Here is a 21242-nt window from a genome sequence, read left to right as displayed (position 1 = left end):
AGTACATGGTATTTGTAATGATCTCAGGCAAGGCTTTTAATATTTCTCCCTCTCCCTCTTCAGTTCCATGTATCTGATTTGTCAGTTTTATTTACTGTGTGCTATATAACTTGTCAGTCTGTACTGGAAATGCTATTGATCTGAAGAAGTGGATCTGTCCCACGAAAGCACATCACCTAATAAATTATTTTGCTTGTTTTTAAAGTGCTACATGACTGCTGGTTTGTTTTGTTAGAACACAGACTAACACAGCGACCCCTCTGTTACCAGTTTATTCCATTCTGTCCTATTTTGGCAGTCATGGAAAGAGCCTACAGAGCTCACACGCTGTCAGAGAACAACAAGAAGTCGTGTGGCACCTTATAGACTAACAGATATTTTGGAGCATTTGGAGCTATAAGGTGCCACAGGACTTCTTGTTGTTATTGAAGATACCGACTCACATGGCTACCTCTCTGATACTCTGTCAGAGGTTAGCTTTAGCAGTTGTTTCCATATTAGGTAGGTCTAAACATTCTACAAGGTGAGCATAAAAATATCCGTATCTGAAGGTCCAGCTTTGCTATTTTAACCACATGCTGAGATAAAAGGTGGCCCTTATCTTGTGGAGCATCAAAGCTCTCATGGCCCAAGGATCTCAGTTAGCCTGTTTGCCAAAAAGTAGAGGCAAAGGTCACCAGGTGGCATTTCTCTGGTGCCCATTCTTAGAATTTGCTCCCGGAGTAGTGACACAGTCCCTTGTGCATATTCAGAGGGGTGTCTGAGCTTAGTTCTACCAATCAGATCCGTGAACCCTCAAAAACCCCAGGGTATGGAGACCTTTTGGTATTGGGAGGTTGGGCTAAAGTGATGTAAGGAAGCCAGTAACCTCCCATGGCAAGTAGTGTGGGACAGAGCACTGCGAGGGTATCTAAAGAGTCGCTAAAACAGTTCTAAAATCCAGTGTCTTTTCTATTGGGACTCATCTCTTCTTTTTTTTTTTTTTTTTGCATCTTTTAAAGTTTTCGTCCTCTGTATTATACTTCTCTTCTCACCTTCGCACCACCCACGGAGTGGACCAGGGTTTTCAGCTGCTCAGGTTCTCAGCAGGGAGCGTGAGTATGGTGATTTGCTAAGCAGAGATGGAAACCACAGATCTACTTGCACATACAAACTGTATTTCTGTAATCAGCAAAGCCTAATTGGTATGCAAATATTATCTTCTATGCTTAACTGTAGAATCCCATGACTGTAATACTGGGTGTGGGATCACTGAAGTCCCGAGAACTACCTCCTGTCACAGAGCTCATCTCGCTCCTGGGAAGTGTAGTCTGGAGTGGAGGTCGCACCTGAAGATTCTTAGGTCAGATTGCTGAGACATTGCCCACATTATTAGCTCTATCTAAACGTCATAGAATCATAGGACACAAGGACTGGAAGGGACCTCGAGAGGCCATCGAGTCCAGCCCCTTGCCCCCATGGCAGGACCAAGTACTGTCTAAACCATCCCTGACAGACATCTATCTAACCTGGTCTTAAATCTCTCCAGAGATGGAGATTCCACAACCTCCCTTGGCAATTTATTCCAGTGTTTGACCACCCTGACAGTTAGGAACCTTTTCCTAATGTCCAACCTAAACCTCCCTTGCTGCAGTTTAAGTCCATTGCCTCTTGTTCTGTCTTCGGAGGCCAAAAAGAGCAAGTTTTCTCCTTCCCCCTTATGACTCCCTTTTCAATACCTGACAACCACTATCATGTCCCCCCTCAATCTTCTCTTTTACAAATGAAACAAGTCCAATTCTTACGTCCCTAACCTTTTGGTCTGTGCCCCCAAAGCCTGACTTAGGCATCCAGTTCGCCAATAGCAAGATTTGGGAACCTGTGACCCAAATCCGGCCTGCAGTTTAACTGGATCCAATCTATAAGGCTTGGGGGTCCAGCCCCAACAAACACCCCACAGAGGAGAGCAAGCCAGCGCTGCCGCTCAAGCCATGCAGGAGCGGCGGGGCACAGCATGGGTGAAGCAACACCACCAACTCCCTTGTGAGGGAAGAGGAGGTCAAAGCCTTGTGGGGCTGATCCAGGCACACCAGGGCCAGATCTGGCACACAGGCTCTGCCTGGCAGGGGAATAAAGTGGCTCTGTGTGGGGAAGCACTCCATGGAGGCAACCCTGCGATCACTCCTCCCCCTTACTTTGTCCCCTCCCATTCAGACCCTGCATCCACCCCCTGTGCCTGCAAGACACCCCCACCCTGCTCCTGCTCCCTCCCCTCATGCAGGCTCCACAATGAAGCTACTTGTCCCATCCATATGGAGTATTTTGAGGCCCCAGTGATTACAGACTGTGAGCACAACTTCTGCCAAGCCTGCTTGAGCCAGCGCTGTGAGCGACCCGAAACTGTGCGAAGGAGAAACCTCCGGCCCCACAGGCAGCTGGTAAACGTGGTAGGAAAGCCACACGGCCAAGTTTGCAGGCAACAAAAGGATCAGATGGAGATGGCTTGAGGGGGCACGAGCAGGCTCTGAAGCTGTTCTGTGAAGATCAAAACCTCATCTTTAGGGTTTGCTGAAAATCTTGGGCTCACCAGGCTCATGAGAGGGTTCCCATAGAGGAGGCTGCCCAGGAGTACCATGTAGGGAACTGTTGTAAAGTTTAATGGGAAAAACCTTTGGATTTTAATTACAAGCTAATTTCACTGACACTTTCCTGACACGGGTGTGACTCATCATTGAGCTCTGTAAAGCCTTCATGGTACAGGAGATGCTGTGATGAAATAAATGATCTCTCACTGTGGGAACAAAGGCGAAATACCAAGTCTGTAAAGATACTGGATGTGGGAAGCTATTCTGTGAGATACTAAATCCTTCTGAAAGCCAGCAGCCACTGGGGAAATGAGGGCACTACACAGTGGTTTACATGACAAGAGCAGCGTGCAAAACTGTATGAGCGTGGTGCCTTGAGACGTGAAAAGGTGAATTAGGAACTATGGTTGGTATTGCTGAGTGGTGTCATAGAATTTATTATTATTCACTGTGTTTGCCTCACGGTAGCCCTAAGAAACCCCAAATGAGATCTGGGCTCTGCACAACACAGTGGGGGGCAATCCCTGCCCTGAGGCGTTTAGGCAAAATGGAGAAGACGAACAAAGAGTGGGAAGGGAAACTGAGGCACAAACCAAGGCAGTGAGTTACCCAGGGACACCCAGCATGTCAGTGGCTGAGCTCAGCATAAAAGCCTGGTCCGAGACGAGGTCTTAACCACTAAACCATACTGCCTCCTCAGCATCAACACGCCCCCGCCCCCCATCCTCCATGAAAAAGTTGTCCATTAGGCAGGAAAATGCTGTGATAAAGGCCCCTTGCCCAGCAAGGAAAGAAGGTTCCCAATGGGAGGTTGAACTCCTGGGCAGCTCCATGGGGGGCTAAACTCAGATGCTGTGGCTAGCACAAGAGAAAATCACTGGGCTGAATGCTGTGTGGGACCCAAGCGCCTCGAGCCCACCCACAACAGGGCTCCAGATGGCACAGCTCTGTGCCAGGTACCAGTGGGATCACCCTAAACTAACCCCAGGCTGGGGCTGCCCGGTGCCAGGCTGACCTGTGCTAGTGGGCAAGGACCAGCCAAGATAGTTTCCATAGCCCCACCAGGCCACCTTTGGACATCTCACAGAATGCACTGCTTCTGGGTCCTTCACCAGGGAGTGGGACAGCGGCTACCTGCCACTGAAGGCCCATCATTGCAGGAAGCCCTGTCTGTTCATTATCCAAACAGCCTGTCTAATTATGCGGGGAGGGGAAAAGAATTGGTAACCAAGTCAATGGAATAAAATATACGCCAGCGGAACAGGGACCTTCCCACTCGGCAGGAAGCCCAGACACAGCCCAGCACCCCTGGACACCCCATACAGTCAGTCCCTGACTGGAGAGCCCGGCCCTCAGGGAGCGCCAGGTGGCGTCCGTCAGGGCGACGGGTGCTCAGGACCTACGGCTGTTGGACTGGGGTTAGCCCTCGGGGGGCACTGAGGAGTCCCTGGGCAGTGGGAGCTGAGGAAGGCCAGCAGCTGGGCACCGCTGGCAGCTGTGCAGATGGGGTGTGAGGGGACAGACGGGCAGGTGGGAGGACAATCTCCTCCTTCCCCTCCCTTGGCAGGCAGCAGCTGGCCGGCGCTGGGCAGCGTGACGCCTGTGCTGGCTCTGCCCTGGGCCAGACAGTGCTCTTGCTGCTGTAGGGGGGCAGTGCCGGACAGCCGCCCTGGGATGTCCATCCATCTGTCCACCACTGGCTCTGACAGATGCCTTGGGGCGAACCTGCCCCTCACGTGCCCTGGGAGGGAACAAACAGCTCTGAGGTGATGGAATGCTCAGGGAAAAGGGCGGGAAAAACCGGTTCGTTCTGGTTCCAACTGCCAGCAACTGACCATTGCACAAAGCTGAGCCCCAGTGGGATCTCAGCCAGGTGGTCTGGCTCCATCTTGACTATGACAAGGGAATGATTACAATGACAGATTAGCTATTTAAACCATGTTTAAAACAACCTCTCGCAGGGGTGTGGGCAGACAGCGCTGGCTCTCTGGGCGCCTACAAATTAGAAGCGGTGGTAGCCCCACTGCCCATGGTAAATAGGAGCTCTGAGCCAATGTGAGCAGTCGCCCTTGTAGGCAGTGCAGGGAGGGGGTGCTTGGAGCTGGGACTCCCACCACTGCCCAGCCTCCAGAAGCAGTGTGGAGACCTCACATAGGGGCACATAAGGGGTAAATCCGGCCCTGTATGCTCCTCACAATCATATTCCCTGAACAAAGCCACATACGGTGGTGTTAAGTCACTGCCAGACAGAGACAGAGCGCCACAAAACTGGGACTTTTGTTTGGGACACAGCAAACACAAACCTCATGGCAAAAGAATATAAAAGGCACCGTCATCATTTCCATTTTCTCTTCTTTTCTGCTTCATTCTGCACGGACGTTGCTGAACAGGAAGCTCTGAACAAAGGACTAAATGACCTATCCAAGCCGAGTGTGTGCGCCACAGAGATTTTTAGGCTGACGAACTCACTAATACTGCTAAGAACCTGATATGTGAAAGTAATAAGATCTACAATGTGCCCCCAGGTTACAGCCCATTGGTTCCCTTCTTCAGTGAGCCAGGGAGACCTCAGTCTGGTGCCACACTCATGTTCTTTATTCTTGATAGGTTTCTCACCACCAGGACCCAACGCTATAGATGCTTTGCAGATACTTTGTCAACAATAGGCCTGGACAGGAACAAACTGGGAAGCTGAAGCTCTCTCCACCCTTCATACCAGACCTTTGATCCCCCCCCGCCCTTTACTGGCTTCCTCCAGGCCTTGATAACTCTGGGCTAAGGAGGCTGGCAGGTGTAGCCATTTACCAGGCAGTCACAGAGCTACTCACCCAGCTCCAATCCATTTCCATTCCTTGTGACTGTGGCTGAAGTGGCAGAAGAAACTTAGTACCTTCCCAGCCAGCCCCCTCCCACAATTGGCTTTAAAGCCTACATGTATATATTGGTGTTTTACCATTTAGTAACTTTCTTCTTGTTCTTTTTCTTTATAACAAACTTTCAGTTTTAGGCAGTAAGGGACTGGCTGGCAGCGTGATATTCTGGGTAATAGCCAAACTCATGGTGACCTGGTAACCAGACTGGCCCATTGAGGTCAGTGTCAGGGATTTTTCATCCCTCAGGCATTATCGTCCCCGTGGGCCAGGGGACACAAGCCTTTGAGCCATTAATATCACCACAGGGGCAGGTAGACCCTAAAAAGTACATAGGCTGCCATTTTGCGCCCTTAGTAACGGTCACTCTGTGTCAGTTGGTTTTACCGGTAACCTGAACTCACAGACATTTCAAATCATGAATTTCAAAATCCAGGCACCTCATTGGTCCAAGGTGAGGTAGCTCCTGGAGAGGGACCTGGTTGAGAACAGGCCCCTCAGAACGTTCATATGATAATGAACTCATGAATAATTCATAAGTATAGGACACATAAGGCGGCGCCCCGCAGCACTGGGGGGTCAGCCAGCCAGTGAGTCAGTCAGTCAGCCCAGTCCAGTCAGCACCTGCTCGCCCAGTAGAAGACTTTGCGAAGAGCTCCTGAGCTGAGGAGAGCTCCTGTCTCCTGAGCCTGCAGCGCTGCAGCCGCCCAGCAGAGTCCGCTCTGCTGAGACAGGCTACTTGAAATCACTCTCACTAAAAGAGCTTAGGCAGTGTATTCTGAGGTGATTCAGGTGAGGGACGAACTGGCTTCACCCTTAGGGTGAAGTACTGCGCCCGCACCCTTTAGCACCCAGAGACTGCCGAAAAAATCACTGCGGCATCTTCGATCCAGCCGCCGACAACAGGCCGAGAGCGGACGGGGAGTGGGGCGAACTGGCCCCATCAATAGGGTGGGGTACTGCGCTCATTCCCACTGAGGCCTAAAGCCTGCAACTCGCGCAGCACCATCGACCTCGCTGTCACCGCCTCAGCCTTCCATCACCGGACGCAGCCACTTCAACGGACCAAACTACAGGACACGTAAAATCCCCACGCCCCAGGATATTAACTTTATAACTTAAACCGGGCCACGTGGTATATTTACCACAACATAGCTTAAAGCTAATTTCTAATTATTATTCGGGGCTGCACACCTGCTTAACAACCCCATAGTTGAAAGTTTGTTAGTTAGGATTTTATTGTTATACTCTCTCTCTCTCTCTCTCTCTTCATAACCCTTTCTTCCCTGTTTCTCTCTTTCCCCATCCTCTCCAATCCCCGCTGAAAGAATCAGTGGGAAAGGAACCTTGTCAGGCTGGTCCGCAAGGGATCCGATAGGGTAACCTAATCAGTTGCCCAGGGTATATGAGGGGGGCAAACTAAAACTTACCCCTTGTAACCCGGAGAAAACAAAAAGAGCTCACTAAACCTTTTGTCCTTGTGTCTAGCAAGGAAAGTCTCTCATAGACTTCACCAATGGAATCCTTAATGACATTTGTTGTAAGTTTTTAAATTATAGATAAGCTAGTATATAGTGTTATAGTTTAATTGTTGTATTGTTAGTTTGACTATTACTGTTTGTGCTAATAAATATAATCCTTGTTTAATTCTACCCTCCTCTCCGTGCTTCACCCTTCCCTTTAGCCAATAGGCCAGCTCCTGCCCTACCAGTGATTAGTTTCCCCCGGTCTCTCCCTTCACATCTACACTGTGCTCCAGGCCCCCTGCCGGAGGTGGGTGGGGTTGGTCTGCGGAGGGGCGGAGCGGCACACCGCCAGTTGGTGGGGCCTGCTGCCGACTCCTCTGTGCCCTCGCTCGAAGCCCCGTGAGGGATCCGACGGATTGCTGGTGCGGGGTCAGCGGGGGGTCATTTCTCCCCCGCGATTCTGCCCGCGCTGTCAGTCAGAAGAACATTTTCTACATGGGAGCAGAGATTTGAAATAATTTCTTGCTGTGCTAGAGCTTGGTGCAGACTGGGAGCTAGTGAACTGGAATGCAATAAAGAGGTTGTGTGATTCTTTTTTTTTTTTTTTTGTACTCCATGGTTATCAGCGTGGGGCTCAGAAGCAGTTTGTGACTGTTGGGGAATTTAACATCCATGTTACCCCCACTTTGAGAGTATCTGCTCTCCTTTTGCACTTCTAGTGGGGGGCTGCCTCTGGCACCCCCAGGGGCAAGTTGTATCTTCGATCTCTCATCAAAGACAACACCTGTAGTCAAACTTGTACTAAACAATCTGAGGATGTATCAACTAAGAAAAGAAATATGACTGTTATTTACAAGATTACAGCCAGTAAAAGTATATGTACCACTGAGTCTTGGATTACAAAGGGGAGATAGAAGCTGCTATAATATGCAGTCCTACATGTCCTTTAGGGTTAACCCAGGACAACCATGGGAATCTCCTTGTTATGCTTAGAAATCTTTACCCCTCAGAGTTCAAGCATCACAGAGAGAACAATTTCTTTTTGGCAAGGACTTAATTCCCCTTCCCACAGAGCTCAAGCTGATGAGATGAGTGTTTATGCACTTCTCCTCTTTAGGGGTGTTTGGCAAGGTCCACTGAAGTCTCATGATGGTTTGTCTGGTACCCTATGAATATGAGCAGGCGACCAAACCCAGAGCTAAGTCATGAACACAGAGACCGGGGTGTGATGGGGTGAATCACAGAAATACCTTTGGCACTGTCTGCTGATTATCCCACTGACACTACCCTCCTGCTCTTTGCAATTCCCCAGCACCCTCTCCTCCTGGGCTGCATACCCTATACTTGACCAAACAAAGCAGAGTTGTGGTTACTGATCCCCCTGCCCCCTTCACAGCAACAAAGACCCTGAACCACCTCAGCTCTGGGAGGACTCAACGCTAAGTGCTCAGCACCTGGGAAACCAACCGCCAAATGGGGGCATATCCCCACACAAATCCATCTTACCCCATGTAAAAGTTTTACACAGAGAAATTTCATAAGATGCCACCTATTTTATCAATGGAAGAGAGAGAACTACTGTGATTACTGCTCTCCCCAACACTTCCAGTTACAATTATTTACGCTGGGCTTGATAATATACAAAAGTGTTTTTATTCTGTATAAAAAGGAAGATTTCAGTGGTTGCCAGTGCAAACTGTCAGAGCAAAGCGCAGCAAACAAACTTTTAACAAAAAGGGAGGGAAGTAATTTGGCATATATTTGCGAAAACACCACACGCTTAGTTCATAAACACTGGGCCATGTCCTTTTCCTCTCAGGTTCCTAAGTCCAGCAACCCAAATGTCCCCTTCAAATGCCCAACCTTTCGCCACACCCCTCTCACGGTTGCTGCCCTGGTGCAGGGCAGACCCAGGGTTCAGGGCTACCTCTGCAGGGTTCACCTCCCACCCTGACCAGGTGAGGTTAAGCAGTATCTTGCTCACTCCACCGGTCACTTGCCATCTGCCTGCTCACTGACCCCACCCGCTGGCTGCTCATTACCCTGCCCCTGCTGCTCTCGTGGGCCATCCAGGGCTGCTGTACCCCCTGGTCAACTGCTCATGACTTCCACCAGCTTGTGGTGGATTCAGCTCCAGGCAAAACTCAGCGATTTCAGCTCTTGGCCCCAAGAAGTCTCCAGCATGCACTGGAGTAAGTTTAAAATAATACAAGAGACTCTCCATCAAGCCTGGCTGAGAGACCCCAATGAGATGTAAGGACGCAGACTGGTACCAACCATTCCCCTCTGCTGTTGAGCTTGTAGATTCTTCCCCTACCTGGACCCAACCCTCACCAAATAATTCTGTGTCCTGCCACCTTCCCACCTGCCTGTCCTCAGCCCAGCTGTCAGTTCTGTCCACTGCCCAGGACCCACATCTGCCCCTCAGGACCCCTTTGCTCCTCCTATTGCCCCAGGGATGGGAGGGGGAAAGAATCCCTGGGCTGCAGGAAGAGAAGGGATGCTTTCAGGGGTCATAGAGATGAGGAGCTGGGTACATGGGAATCCTCCAGAGTCATAGAGACTTGACAGTCTGAGATTCAAGAGGCTGATCTGAAGGGCCAAAGTAGGAAAGGTTGAGGGAATTGGGACTGTTGAGTCTGCAAAAGAGAAGACTGAGGGGGGACTTGACAAAAGCCTTCAACTTACTAAAGGGAAGCTGCAAAGAGGCTGGAGAAAGGCTGTTCACAGTGGTCACGGATGGCAGAACACGGAGCAATGGTCTCAAGTTGCAGTTGGGAAGGTCCAGGTTAAACATGAGGAAAAACTTTTTCACTAGGAGGGTGGTGAAGCACTGGAATGGTCTACCCAGGGAAGTACTGGAGTCTCCATCCCTGGAGGTGTTTAAGTCTCGCCTCGACAAAGCCCTGGCAGGGCTGATCTGATGGGTTTGGTCCTGCTTAGAGCAGGGGGCTGGACTTGATGGCTTTTTTAGGTCTCTTCCAGCTCTATTGTTCGATGATTCTATGTCTCCCTCTACCCCCGTGTCTCAGGGACATAGTCTGAGCTGGGTTCCCTGCCCCACCCAGAGCCAGGGCCGGATTCTCTTCCCAGACAGGGAGTCTGATGGAAAAGTGAAGATTGTGGCCTCGGCACCAGCATCAATAAATGTCACCTGTCTCTGATCACAGTCCAGACACACCCGAATCCTGCTGGGGGCCTGACTCAGGGTCAAGGTCGTCACAGGGTCGGTGAGAGCCTGGAACTGACCCCCATTCTGCCCCACAGCCCAAATCCCCCCTTCAGGGCTGATCAGTCCTTTCCTCCTCAGAGACTCTGTGGCCACCCCGACAACCCAGCCTCCCCCGTCCCCCACCTCCACCTCCCAGCGATGTCTCCCTGAGGTGAATTCCTCACAGCCCTGAACAGAGTGATCGCTGTCAAATCTCTCAGGGGCGTTGAGCAGATCCTGCTGTGTTTCTGCTCGTCTCACACTTTTCCGATCCTCAGACAGGACAAGGCCGGGACGAGCCGTGGCTGGATCCAGAGTCACATTGGCTGGGGAGAGAGCAAATCACAGCATTAAGGGCAGGGCTCAGCTCTGGGAGAGGATTTGATGGAGTCATTGACAGGATCTGCCCCAGCTGGAGAGTGGCTCAGGGAATCTATTCCCCGGGTGCTCCAGCTCTGAATGGGGAGCAGCTCTGAGATCTCGGCATAGGGCAGTGTGGAGTCACTCCCTGGCAGAAAGGGAAGGGACAGGGCAAGATTTGCAGAGCCGAGAAATCTCCCATCGAGCTCTCCCCACAAAACGAAAGACCTGGACTCACAGGGACACCCCAGGACATCTCCACTCACATTACTCACTTATGCACAATTATCTTTTCCCTTCTGTGCCCTCCCTCCCTCTTTTAAATTTTAAAACCTTGGAGCTTGAATGTCTGTTGTTGATGCCAGCAAGACGACAGCTGCACCCTGCCACGAACGGGAGATCTGTACATAATGACTCAATTCGATAAAGCCCTCATTAAAATTCTGTAGCTAGTCACCTGGGCCAGCCAAAGAGAATGGTCACTTCAGATAGTAGGGTTTCTTTAAAATGGGATTATGGTTTAGAAGCAAAGAGCTCCTACCGCGGAAGGAAGTGAGTGGGGCGGAGAGGAGAAAGAGGGCTGGGAAATGAGTTTGTGAAGGAGGAAGGGGACAAGATGGTTAAAAACAGCTGAAAGTTGGAGTTCGATGGTGAGAGGGAAAAGGGGAGAAAAGAGGAAAGAAACAGAAATTGATTCGGATCACAGCGAGTGGTCCATGGTTTCAACTCTTTGGTTGGTCACACTTGTTCCTCTATCTGACCAGAAACCTAAGGGACAATAACTGCTCAGTCACTCAGAGCAGAGATCATTTCCAGACTTCTGACAGCAATGGGTAAGGCGGACATGGTGTGGCAGTCCATTCCTCTCTCCGTCCTTTGAGCCTCAGGATCCTTCTGCTCTCTCACCCGGGAAAATACTGCAATTATATTTTCCTCACATTTCATCTGAGGAAGTGGGTTTCTCCCACCAAAGCTCAGACCTAATAATAATAATAATAAAGCTCAGGTGTCACATGACTTCCTGTTCTTTGTGAATTTCCTCTTTATTCTTTGTGCAGTGAAAGGGAGCAGGCTAGTGAAATATGAATTGTAATTACCAGCATCACTTAGGGATCTCCTCAGGTCTGAAAGCAAAGATACAGATGGGGATGAGAATTAAACCAGATAAATTCAGTATCAATAAGACTCATTGGAATAATAAAAGCTGCATTAGAGAGACACAAACAAAAAAAAACCTCTTACCTAGCTGTGTGCGAAGTTTACCTATGGAATAAATAAAAGGATATCTTGTAAAAGCATCTCCTGGGTGAATTAACCTTGCCTGGGTCCTGGGGGCAACGTATAGGGGATCACATTCCCACAGAACACTGTGGGTGGGAGTGGTAAGAGGTGGACAGCAACCCACAGGGGGTTAGTGGGGCGGGATGGCTGGCATTGGGAACAGGGGTCTATTCCTGCCTACACTTTCTGGCTGTGATGGGGTAAAAGGAGCAGGTCTGCCCCAGTGTGCGTTGCTTTCCCAGCTATGCTACTCCAGTGAGTCCCAGGGAGAGCAGAGCAATGCAGCTGGGGGAGCAAAACAACCAGGGCTGGCTTGCTCTGCTTACCCCACTGCTGGCCAGCAGGTGTTCTCCCTTCCCCCCACAAAGGTCTCCCCTAATCAAGCACCTCTGCCTGGCCCCCCATCATTGTTCATTGTAGCCTGTCTGCTGCACATTGCTTTACATCAGTAGGGTTGTACTGTACATCAGTACAGCCCTCGGACTGGAGGCAGGTTAAGCCACACCTGTGAAGTCACTTTTCAGACTGCGGCAGCTGCACTAGGGCTCTGACCTGCTGCAGCTCTATAAGGAAAGGTGAAGGGCAGCACAGACCTTTCCCAGTGGCCACGGTTCCAGCTTGGAGCTGGGTGGAAGGTCACAGCTCTAACTCATGCACTGCATACATACTAGGCTCTGGGCACTCAGGGCACAGAATTTTGGCCCCAGTGGCCACATCCTCCTTTCCGTCCTGGGCTGCCACCAGCCCCTCTTGGAAGTTCTCTTCATGCAACTAACATGGAGCCATGTCTGCCATGGGCATCAAGTCCACAGTCCCCTGTCAGCCACTCCATGGTGCCTCCTGGGAGAGACACGTCCCATACTGGCTTCCTACCCGTTTCTGATGTGACAAGTTATGGAGTTGGCATTGATACCATTACTTAAGAGCTTCGAGTTGACATCGTTACACGCAAAATTCTTTAGAACATAATATTGGTTCTTTGAGGAGAAAATTGGAACTTACTGATAGTGTTGAGATGCTCCCCTAGAAATGAAAACAAAATGTAAGAAACTTTTTAATGAATCTAGATTTAAAGCATTTTTTCCATTCTGACTGCTGAATAATATTTTCATTTTGAATCTTCATGCAATAATAATGTTGCCCCTCTATCAAGCTGGTGCAGTTCTCCAGGGACTTCCAGGGTGGGTTCTCAGTGGAGGAGAAATCAGTGCCACAGGGACCAAGTACGTTCTCAGTGTACTGTAATTTGTTTATACCAATAGGCCAGTCCTAGAACAGAGAGGGTCACAAACAACATGCAGACAATCCCCTCTTTCAGGAACTTCCCCTAACACCAATGCTTGGTTCACAGGGAACTCCAAGAATGGATTCCAGTTGATTAATAAATCCTACTCTTTTGAAAAAGTGGTTTGGTGAGATCCCGCAACAGCATGCAAGTTTCTGCTCAGTAATCTGTCTCCAGATGGATGTGCTGGGCAGAGCTCTTGGTGGAAAAATAGGAGTTCTGGAGCCCAAAGGTTCAGATCAAAGGTGGTGATGCTATGAAGCCTACTCTGAAGGAAGAGAGAGAGAGACCCCCTTTGGATGTGTAGCAGGTTGGAGCGCTTTCTCAGAGAAACTATTTAAAAGCTGGAACATAGCACCAATCCTGTGGATCGATGACAATTTCTAGAGAACCTCAAGAATTGATGACTCAAGGAATGACTAATGCGAGACCCAGCAAATGAGCAACCTCCTCTGTTTCTTGTTCAGCTCCCTCTTCCTGAAACTTTGCTGAACCCAAAGCTAACAAAAACAACACCTGTCTTCCACAACACTGACCGTTTGCTCACACTCTAAAAACAAAACTAAAGAACAATTTGAATGACCCTGTACAGTGGCACCAACAATGGAGCCTGACAAAACAATGAAAATAATACACCATTCATTATTACTGTAAGAATCTCTCTCAGGTAGAAAATTCTTAACTGTATTTCCTAAGGACAAGATCTCATTCTGATTACACTGTGTTTTCCCCAGGAGAGCTTTACCTCTTAATTTGAACAGATAGAGGGTAAGGCTGATGAACACCAACGAAATCACAACAGTCACACTCCAAACCACCAGCCATGGAGATGTTCTTGGGAAAAAGAAATCTGAAATACAAAGTCCACATTAACTCAAATAATAAACACTAAGTTATAGTTTGGAATAACAAACAGTGTACTTTTATTCTAGAATAATGTATCTAATCAGGATTATTTTTGAACACATATAGGAAAACTGCACCCTGCAATATAAAAATGGGCAAAAAACTATTTTAAAAAAGAAGAGGTTCTTCACATGCTTTTCATAATAGTGAATGCTGTATGAAATTCAGGAGCCAGCTCAAGTGAAAGAGAGGAAAGGAAGAGCTTCCCTTCCATGGAGTTATAAGAATAGTTAAAATATGTAGGAAGAGAAATTATATTATCATCCAATTTCCCAGCAGAAAACTCACATTTAAGTGAAAGTGAAATATTTGTACCACCTGGGAATTTCACAGTCAATGAAAATCTGAGGCTTTAAGAAAGGAAATCAACAATTAAGGGAAAGCAGATAAATATCCCAAAACTCTTCACTTCAGCTGGCACAGGAATTCCCAGCACAGGAACAGACTCAAACCCTGCTCACTTTTGTAATGGGCTTTGGATGAGGGCCATCTCCTTTTGTGGGTATGGCAACCCCCTTCCCTGTGTGATATTTGGTAAAGGGGAGAAATCAAACTTCATATTAAAACGTGGACCTTGCTGTGAATGATGTACTGAAATGTCTGTTCCCAGGGCTCCTGACTTTCTTCCCCTTGCCTTGCTTCTGACCCTCTGTGAGCAAAAACAACACTCACACATTTCTTCTAGGTTCAAGACATCACAGCATGTCTCCCTCTCCATAGTCACTGGGGCAAGAGGCCTAATCTTTGCTCCTCCAGTCCACTTAGGAGGCAGAAAGTCCAATCAACCCCTAGGCCCTTAGCCCTGCCCTGTGGTGACAGTATGAGGAAGAAAAGTTTCATGGCAGTGTAAATATGTATCTTCCCCGCCCCCCGCCACCAATCTTTAAACACCAGTTAGCTTGCTTGGATTATAATCACGTCCACAGGGAATTTCTATGCAGAAATACATTTAGATTTCTTTCAAATTTACCCTTAGCCCTGAATTTCCTGGGTTATAACTGTTTGTTTCCGGGATAATTACAATATCTCTGCATAGTAAGAGAGAAAGCCGTGCTAGTCTATATTCTATAAAAACAAAAAAGCAGTAAAGTAGCACTTTAAAGACTAACAAAACAATTTATTAGGTGAGCTTTCGTGGGACAGACCCACTTCTTCAAACATGGGTCTGTCCCATGAAAGCTCACCTAATAAATTATTTTGTTAGCACTTTAAGGTGCTACTTTACTGCTTTTTTGTTTTGATAATATCTCTGCAATGTGCTCTCTCCCTTGCCTTTACCTCAATTTTTTTTTTTTTTTTTGGTGAGGAAATTACCATTTTAAGTTCCCCCCACCTCCCGTTTGGAAGGACAGTGTTGAGATTGGTGGTAACTGACCTGATATATAAAAAATTGAAGGTTCCTTCTCTACGTTGAAGCGCGTGCTACTGATAGAACAGGATAAATTCTGGTTTGACTGTTCCATTACAATGATAGAACTTTTTATTTCAAAGAGCCCCCGTTCATCTCTGGATTTTGTTTCAGAAGGGGAAGATAAACGTTGCCCTCGGAGATCTCTCCACTGCACCTTGGGCTCAGGGTACCATCCGGCCAACTGGCACACCATCCGGATCCCTCCATCCTGGTAACCCTCAACAGAGATTTGAGGTGCAGAGCCTGAAGCTACAGTAAAATGGATCAGTGTGAAAAGGGGGGTACGTATACCGCCTAGCATAAAAAAACTTACATTTGCAGTAAATGATTTGAATACACATTATTACTGATTTTCTTGGAAACAGAAAACTTGACTTTAGTGAGATTAGTCATTGGAGCAGAAGGAATAGACCAGGGATCTCCTAGTATATGAGCATGCACGCACGTTGCAGAGTGCACAACTAATTTATTGTGTTTGGAATAACAAACAGTGCACTTTCATTCTGAGACAATTTACTTGAGTGCCTTAAGCCAGAGGCTATAGAACCATTCTCAATCTCTTTCTTCGACTCAACAGTTATTTAAATTTAAAGACCTTTTGAGGCTCTCAGGGACAGCTAACTTTTGGACTTAAGTCCCTCCTATAGAGAGGTGGGTGCCTCAGTGGTTTTGTGGTTCTGGGTCTAAGACCCATCGAAAAGGAAACAATAAACAAGTGTTACTGACCTTCTATCACCACTTCCAATACAGCCTCTTCGTAAAAGACACCATCCTGAACAAAACAGTGGTACTGCCCTTCATCGGAGAGCCTGACATTGCCAATCCTCAAGGCAACATTCCCGTCCATGATGCCAGCTTTGGAAAGCTCTGTCCTTCCATAATATTCTGGCATCTGCTGCCCGTACTCATCCTTTCCATGCTGATACAGGTGCACAAACGATGTGAACTCAGACCGGAACCATCTCACCTCCATGTTCTCAGCACTCATCCTGGGGGACACGTGACAGGGTAACACCGTGTCCTCCCCCACCATGGCAGTGACAGGGTGACCAGGTCCAACCACTGTGAATTGAGCTGCAATATGCACAAAGAAGATGAAAATAACATACATGATATTTCCTTTTAATTAAGGACACTGATAAGTAAGAATTTCTTGTGTGCGTTTCCTATTTGATGCTTCTACTGAAGTATTCGGTCATTTACTAGTTCATGTCCTGAATTCATACACAAATTTCACAATAAACAAGGATTTGGATAACCATAATATATATTAGTTTTAGGAGAAGTAAAAATACTTTCCACCATTATCCTTACAAGCAGCTCCGGACGGAATTAACTCGCATCACCAAACATTTCAAAATACTGCCTTCTGTTTGAAAGAGTTCTTAAGTTCTTTTAACATTATAAAATATATAAACTAAGGAAAAGAACATTATCAGGGTAGCATTTAGGAAAGAATCTTTCTTGGAGAAGGAAAATTAAGCATGTGTTAAACTACAACCATAAATTCAGATGATTGGCTCCAGTGGATCTCAATTTTTTTTATTGACAACAAGGAGTAGTGTGGCTCCTTAACTTAGCCCAGATAAATGTGTCGGTGTTTTTCAGGGGTAAAAACCTAAGCTTTCATCAGAAGTGAGTTTTTGCCCACAATGGCTTATGCCCAAACAAATCTGTTAGGCTACAGTGACAGTAGATGGTTTTGTCAACAAAACTAGTGGAGCATCCACTCACAAACTGGGTTTTGTCCACAGCATCTTGACAAAACCCAGTACATACACCAACAGCGTTTTGCCTCTTCTCCATGAGGCTGCTATCAACATTTTCTGCTGAGAAAAAAAGCATGTGGATTCCCTGGGGGGCCTCTTCTGGACAGAGAAGGCATCTAGAACAATTGGCAGCCCTTTTGGCAGGAAACCTTCAGTGAAGAGTCTTGAATACAAGAACTCTCCAGCCTCTTGTTCCTACGGAATCCGGACCTGCAGTCCAAGCCAATTAGGTTTTTGAAAAAAAAAAAATGGGCATGTCTTACGGAGGACATGCAGGGAGAGCTATATGAAGAAACTGGACGTTAGAGGTATGATGGGTCAAAAGCTATTAACCCTGAAGGCCTAAGGGGACCTTTTACATATTATTATCCACTATTTAGCTTCAGCAGATGGTCAATTTTTGGGGCACATTAGAAATCGGGTACCTCTAGACTTATGGGCAGGAGGGCTCAGTGTGCTGTGATCGACCTTCCAGGGATTGATTTTGCCACATCCGTGAAGATGCGGCAAAATCGGTCTCTCTGGGCTCAGCCGTCGACCCTGATACCCCATGCTATCACGTGAAGTAATGGATGTTGGTGTGAGCCCAAAGAGCCCTGACCTACACTGGGCTAGGAAGTCAATCCTGATATGTTGATTTCATCTATGCTAGAATTTCGTAACCGGGATCGACCTTCTGTCCTTGTGTAGACCAAGCCATAGACATGGATAGAGTCTGGTACGCTCTTTGCTGCAACATTTTTAACTTACAAGGAACATGCCACATTCTGCTTCTCCAAACACAGGAGGAGCCAAAAGGGAAAGGAACAGTTTTGTAACATACAGCCCCACTAGGCAACACTCAACAGTTCTCTCTGTGCCTTTTCCCCAGAGCACACTGGGGTCTCAGGTTTCTGCATGGCTTCTTTGATTTGTTTGTCTCCACTTCCTTCTGTTCTTCTCTGCTTGCAGTTCTGTGCGTTCCCTCTCTCAAATCTCTCACACTCACAACCGTCCGGTCATAATACCCAGTGGAACACACCTCCTCCCTTGTCTTTGCCACCTCTTCCCCGCACCAACACATCCACAGTGCCAGGTGTTTCCTACACTGACGCTTTTGTCCGTCAAACTTTTGTCAGGCAGGGATGTGAAACCTCCTTGATCCCGACCAAAGTAAGTTTCACTGATAAACATGGATGTGGCTATATTGGCAAAAGATGCTCTTCTGACCAGTGCTCTCCATAAGTAAGCCCTTGGACATCTGCCCTGAAGAGGCTCAGGTGCTACACAGCTGACTAACAGAGTGCCCACAGCCAGCAGCATGCATTTTTACAGACGGTGCATGTCTGCACATGCCTTGGTGCACATAACAAAATTTATTCCACCCTGGATTGAAAAAAATTAGAGGGGACACTGCTCCTGACATAGGTACTGCCGCTCATTAGGAGTGGTTTAATTAGGCCCACAAGAGAGTTCTCTCCCGTTATCATAGAGTAGTTACATAGGAGACTTTAGAGTGGCACAGCTGGACCACGATAGATGTGCCACTGTAAGGTCTGTAGTGTAGTTACCACCCCAGCCTCCGTGCAGACTCTGTTTAGCCTTGTTTCAGGTATCACTGCAAGATTTACCCCAGCTCCGAACAATTCATTTATTTTTCTGCTGATATTGATAGACTTGGAAAAACGTGCTAATTTTTGTTCACTTTTGTATAAACAGTTAAATAGGACAATTATAATAAATCAAAACAAATTAACTCATTAGGTAAGAAGCAGCAGAAACTACAGACATTCCTACCTGACTCCAGCTTGTGAACATACAGAGTCATGAAGAAAATGATAAAAGGGGGTAGAAAGGAGCTGGCTCTGCAGCAGGGGAAGATGGAGAGAACTTTCATCTCCCTGTAACTTGATCCAGAAAACACGGGGGGAAGAAGGAGTAAAACAGCAACGCCACAAACATACGGCATGTAACAGCCACAATGATTTAAGACAACCTGGACAGAGAGAAAATGGAAAATTATGAACAGCCTTTATTGACTGCATTTCTGTTTCTGCATAACTCTCGATAACCTCCTGAATACTGCATCTGATCCAATCCAACGTTGCATGGAATACTCCCAGCATCAATAAATAGCCTCCTCCTGATTAAGGGAAACCAACCCCAGGTACACATCAAAGATTTTAGCCAAAACTGTGTCCCATAATAGGCAAAAGTTGTTAAAAGTGGAGCTAATGAAGATGCAGTGGATCTGGTCATGATGCACAGCCTACCCCTGCCGTCTGCAACCAAAATATCAAGAAGAGTCATTTTTTTCAGATTTGGTTACCAAATCAGTAAGTCAAGAGCCACAATGCAGGCGAATACAAGAAAGTCCTTAATAAATAACATCAACCCGTACTTTTTGTAACCCCTGTTTTAAGAACAGTGCACATACAATAATTTCCAACGCAATCCATGTAAATATTTAATCCTTTTAGGAGTGCTATCTAATGGCAATGACTACCAGAAATTAATTGGCGATTCAAACAGGAGGTCAGTTTAGGAGCATACAGAGCAGCAGGTGGTCAACAAACTTTTATATCGGGTCCCACTTTTTGTTCCTGCAAGGCCCCTCCCTGAGCTTGCCCAGTGCCCCAGAAACGAACATCAGTCCCTCATAAGTCCTGTGCCGTGCTCCATCAACAGTGGGGGGGGGCAAGGAGGGGAGCCAGCAGAGGCCACAGGGGGAAGGCTGATTGCGCTCTGCCCCCGTTATGAAATTTCCTGCCCCCTGCCTAGTGTTTAGAGCAGAACCTGAGGCATCTGGAGATGGATTCTTTTTCCAGCATTTCATTGGTTTAGCTTAAGCAGAAGTCCATAAATGGCACACCAAGACTGAGAGTGGCTTTCAAACCACATTGTCAGCAAAACAGAGTTAGTCGAGGCCTCTTTTTCCCCACACACAGGTCTGCAGCACTTGCAAGGCCTGGCTCTTTCTCAGCCTCAGTTGCTCCATCTGTGAAATAGGTTTAATAATAATTCCTGACTCACAGAGCTACTGGGAGAACAAACTGAAACTTATCTGGTTGATCCTCATAATCAGCATATGGCAGACTTATTTTTGAAGCATCCTAGTTGCTGGGACCTACAGCCTAGGGCATGAAGGAAAGCTGAAAGCCCATCAGTGGTGGGCAGACCCTGAGCCTTCGGTCATCACAACCTGGCTCCTGAGTTACATGAAAATTCAACTCTAAATTTTTTTAAGCAGATCTGGCTCCCAGATTTACCCCTTGCAATGGCTCATTTCAGACTTGAGAACCACCCGGAGACCACTGCAAATCAGAAGGTGCCACTCGACCTACCCGGCTGTTTGCAATACCTAGAATCGGCTCCCGCTCTGCAGAAACAAATTGAATTGGAGGGGGAAAAATCCCCACTAAACACAGAAAAGGAAGCCAGCTGCAAGCCTGCAGAAGGGAAAGCGGCTGTGCTGGGAAGGTGTGTGAATGCAGCCAGCCCGCTTGCTACTTTGCAGTGGTCCTTGGCCCCTGCCACTTTTATCAGCTAGGGAGCTCTGACTCCTGCTGCCAAGCTGTCTGACTCTTGCAAGACAAGCCTGGCTGTTGTGACTCTGTCTGTCCTTGTTCCCTCCCCAGCCCCTGTGGAAGGGGAGAAGCGGGCAGCCTGCAGGCACAGCTTCCTCCTTGCAAAGGCTCTGGGAAGGAGAGCAGAGACTCAGACAGAGAGAGGAGAGTTTTCCCAGGGACTACAGCCCCAGGCTTTGCACTTAAAAACAGGGCTGCAGAGGGAAGGCCAGAGGCACAGAGCTGCGTGCGCCTTCCTCAGCTGATCCAGGGAGTATCTGGTTTCTTTTTCTCTCCCTCCCCAAACACACGTCCTTATTCCTTCCCACCCCACCCTTATTCCTGCACAGAGGGGAAGAGCTGAGAGCAGAGGCCCTAGGCAAAGGGGGGAAGGAGAGAAGGGAGTTTTGCAGACTTACTGCACCCGAAACAAGCTGGGGGAAGAACAGATGTTGGAGTCTGATCCAAGGGCGAAAGGTCCTGGCTTTACACTGCAAGTAACCTCCCGGGGAAGTGACGTGGCTCCAGGGGGAGAGGCTTTCAGAAATATCACACCACCCGGGGGCGTGTCGTC

At 47.8% G+C, this 21242-nt stretch overlaps 1 protein-coding gene across 1 annotated transcript; it reads right to left on the bottom strand.

The window, feature by feature from the left end:
• Positions 1 to 8534: 8534 nt before the first annotated feature.
• LOC142024849 (butyrophilin subfamily 1 member A1-like) lies at positions 8535 to 21171 on the bottom strand. Its single transcript, XM_075017133.1, has 9 exons — positions 21088 to 21171; positions 18900 to 19098; positions 16081 to 16428; positions 15319 to 15603; positions 13783 to 13887; positions 12755 to 12775; positions 11714 to 11734; positions 11569 to 11595; positions 8535 to 10437 (listed from the first exon to the last, which is right to left on the bottom strand). The coding sequence occupies exons 2-9, from the start codon at positions 19069 to 19071 to the stop codon at positions 9929 to 9931; spliced, it is 1488 nt and encodes a 495-aa protein (XP_074873234.1). The 5' UTR covers positions 19072 to 19098; positions 21088 to 21171; the 3' UTR covers positions 8535 to 9928.
• Positions 21172 to 21242: the final 71 nt, after the last annotated feature.

Source organism: Carettochelys insculpta, chromosome 22 (assembly GCF_033958435.1).
Source record: "Carettochelys insculpta isolate YL-2023 chromosome 22, ASM3395843v1, whole genome shotgun sequence".
NCBI lineage: Eukaryota > Metazoa > Chordata > Testudines > Carettochelyidae > Carettochelys > Carettochelys insculpta.
Note: the sequence above shows the minus strand (reverse complement) of the source record. Positions and strands in the feature narration are given on the sequence as shown.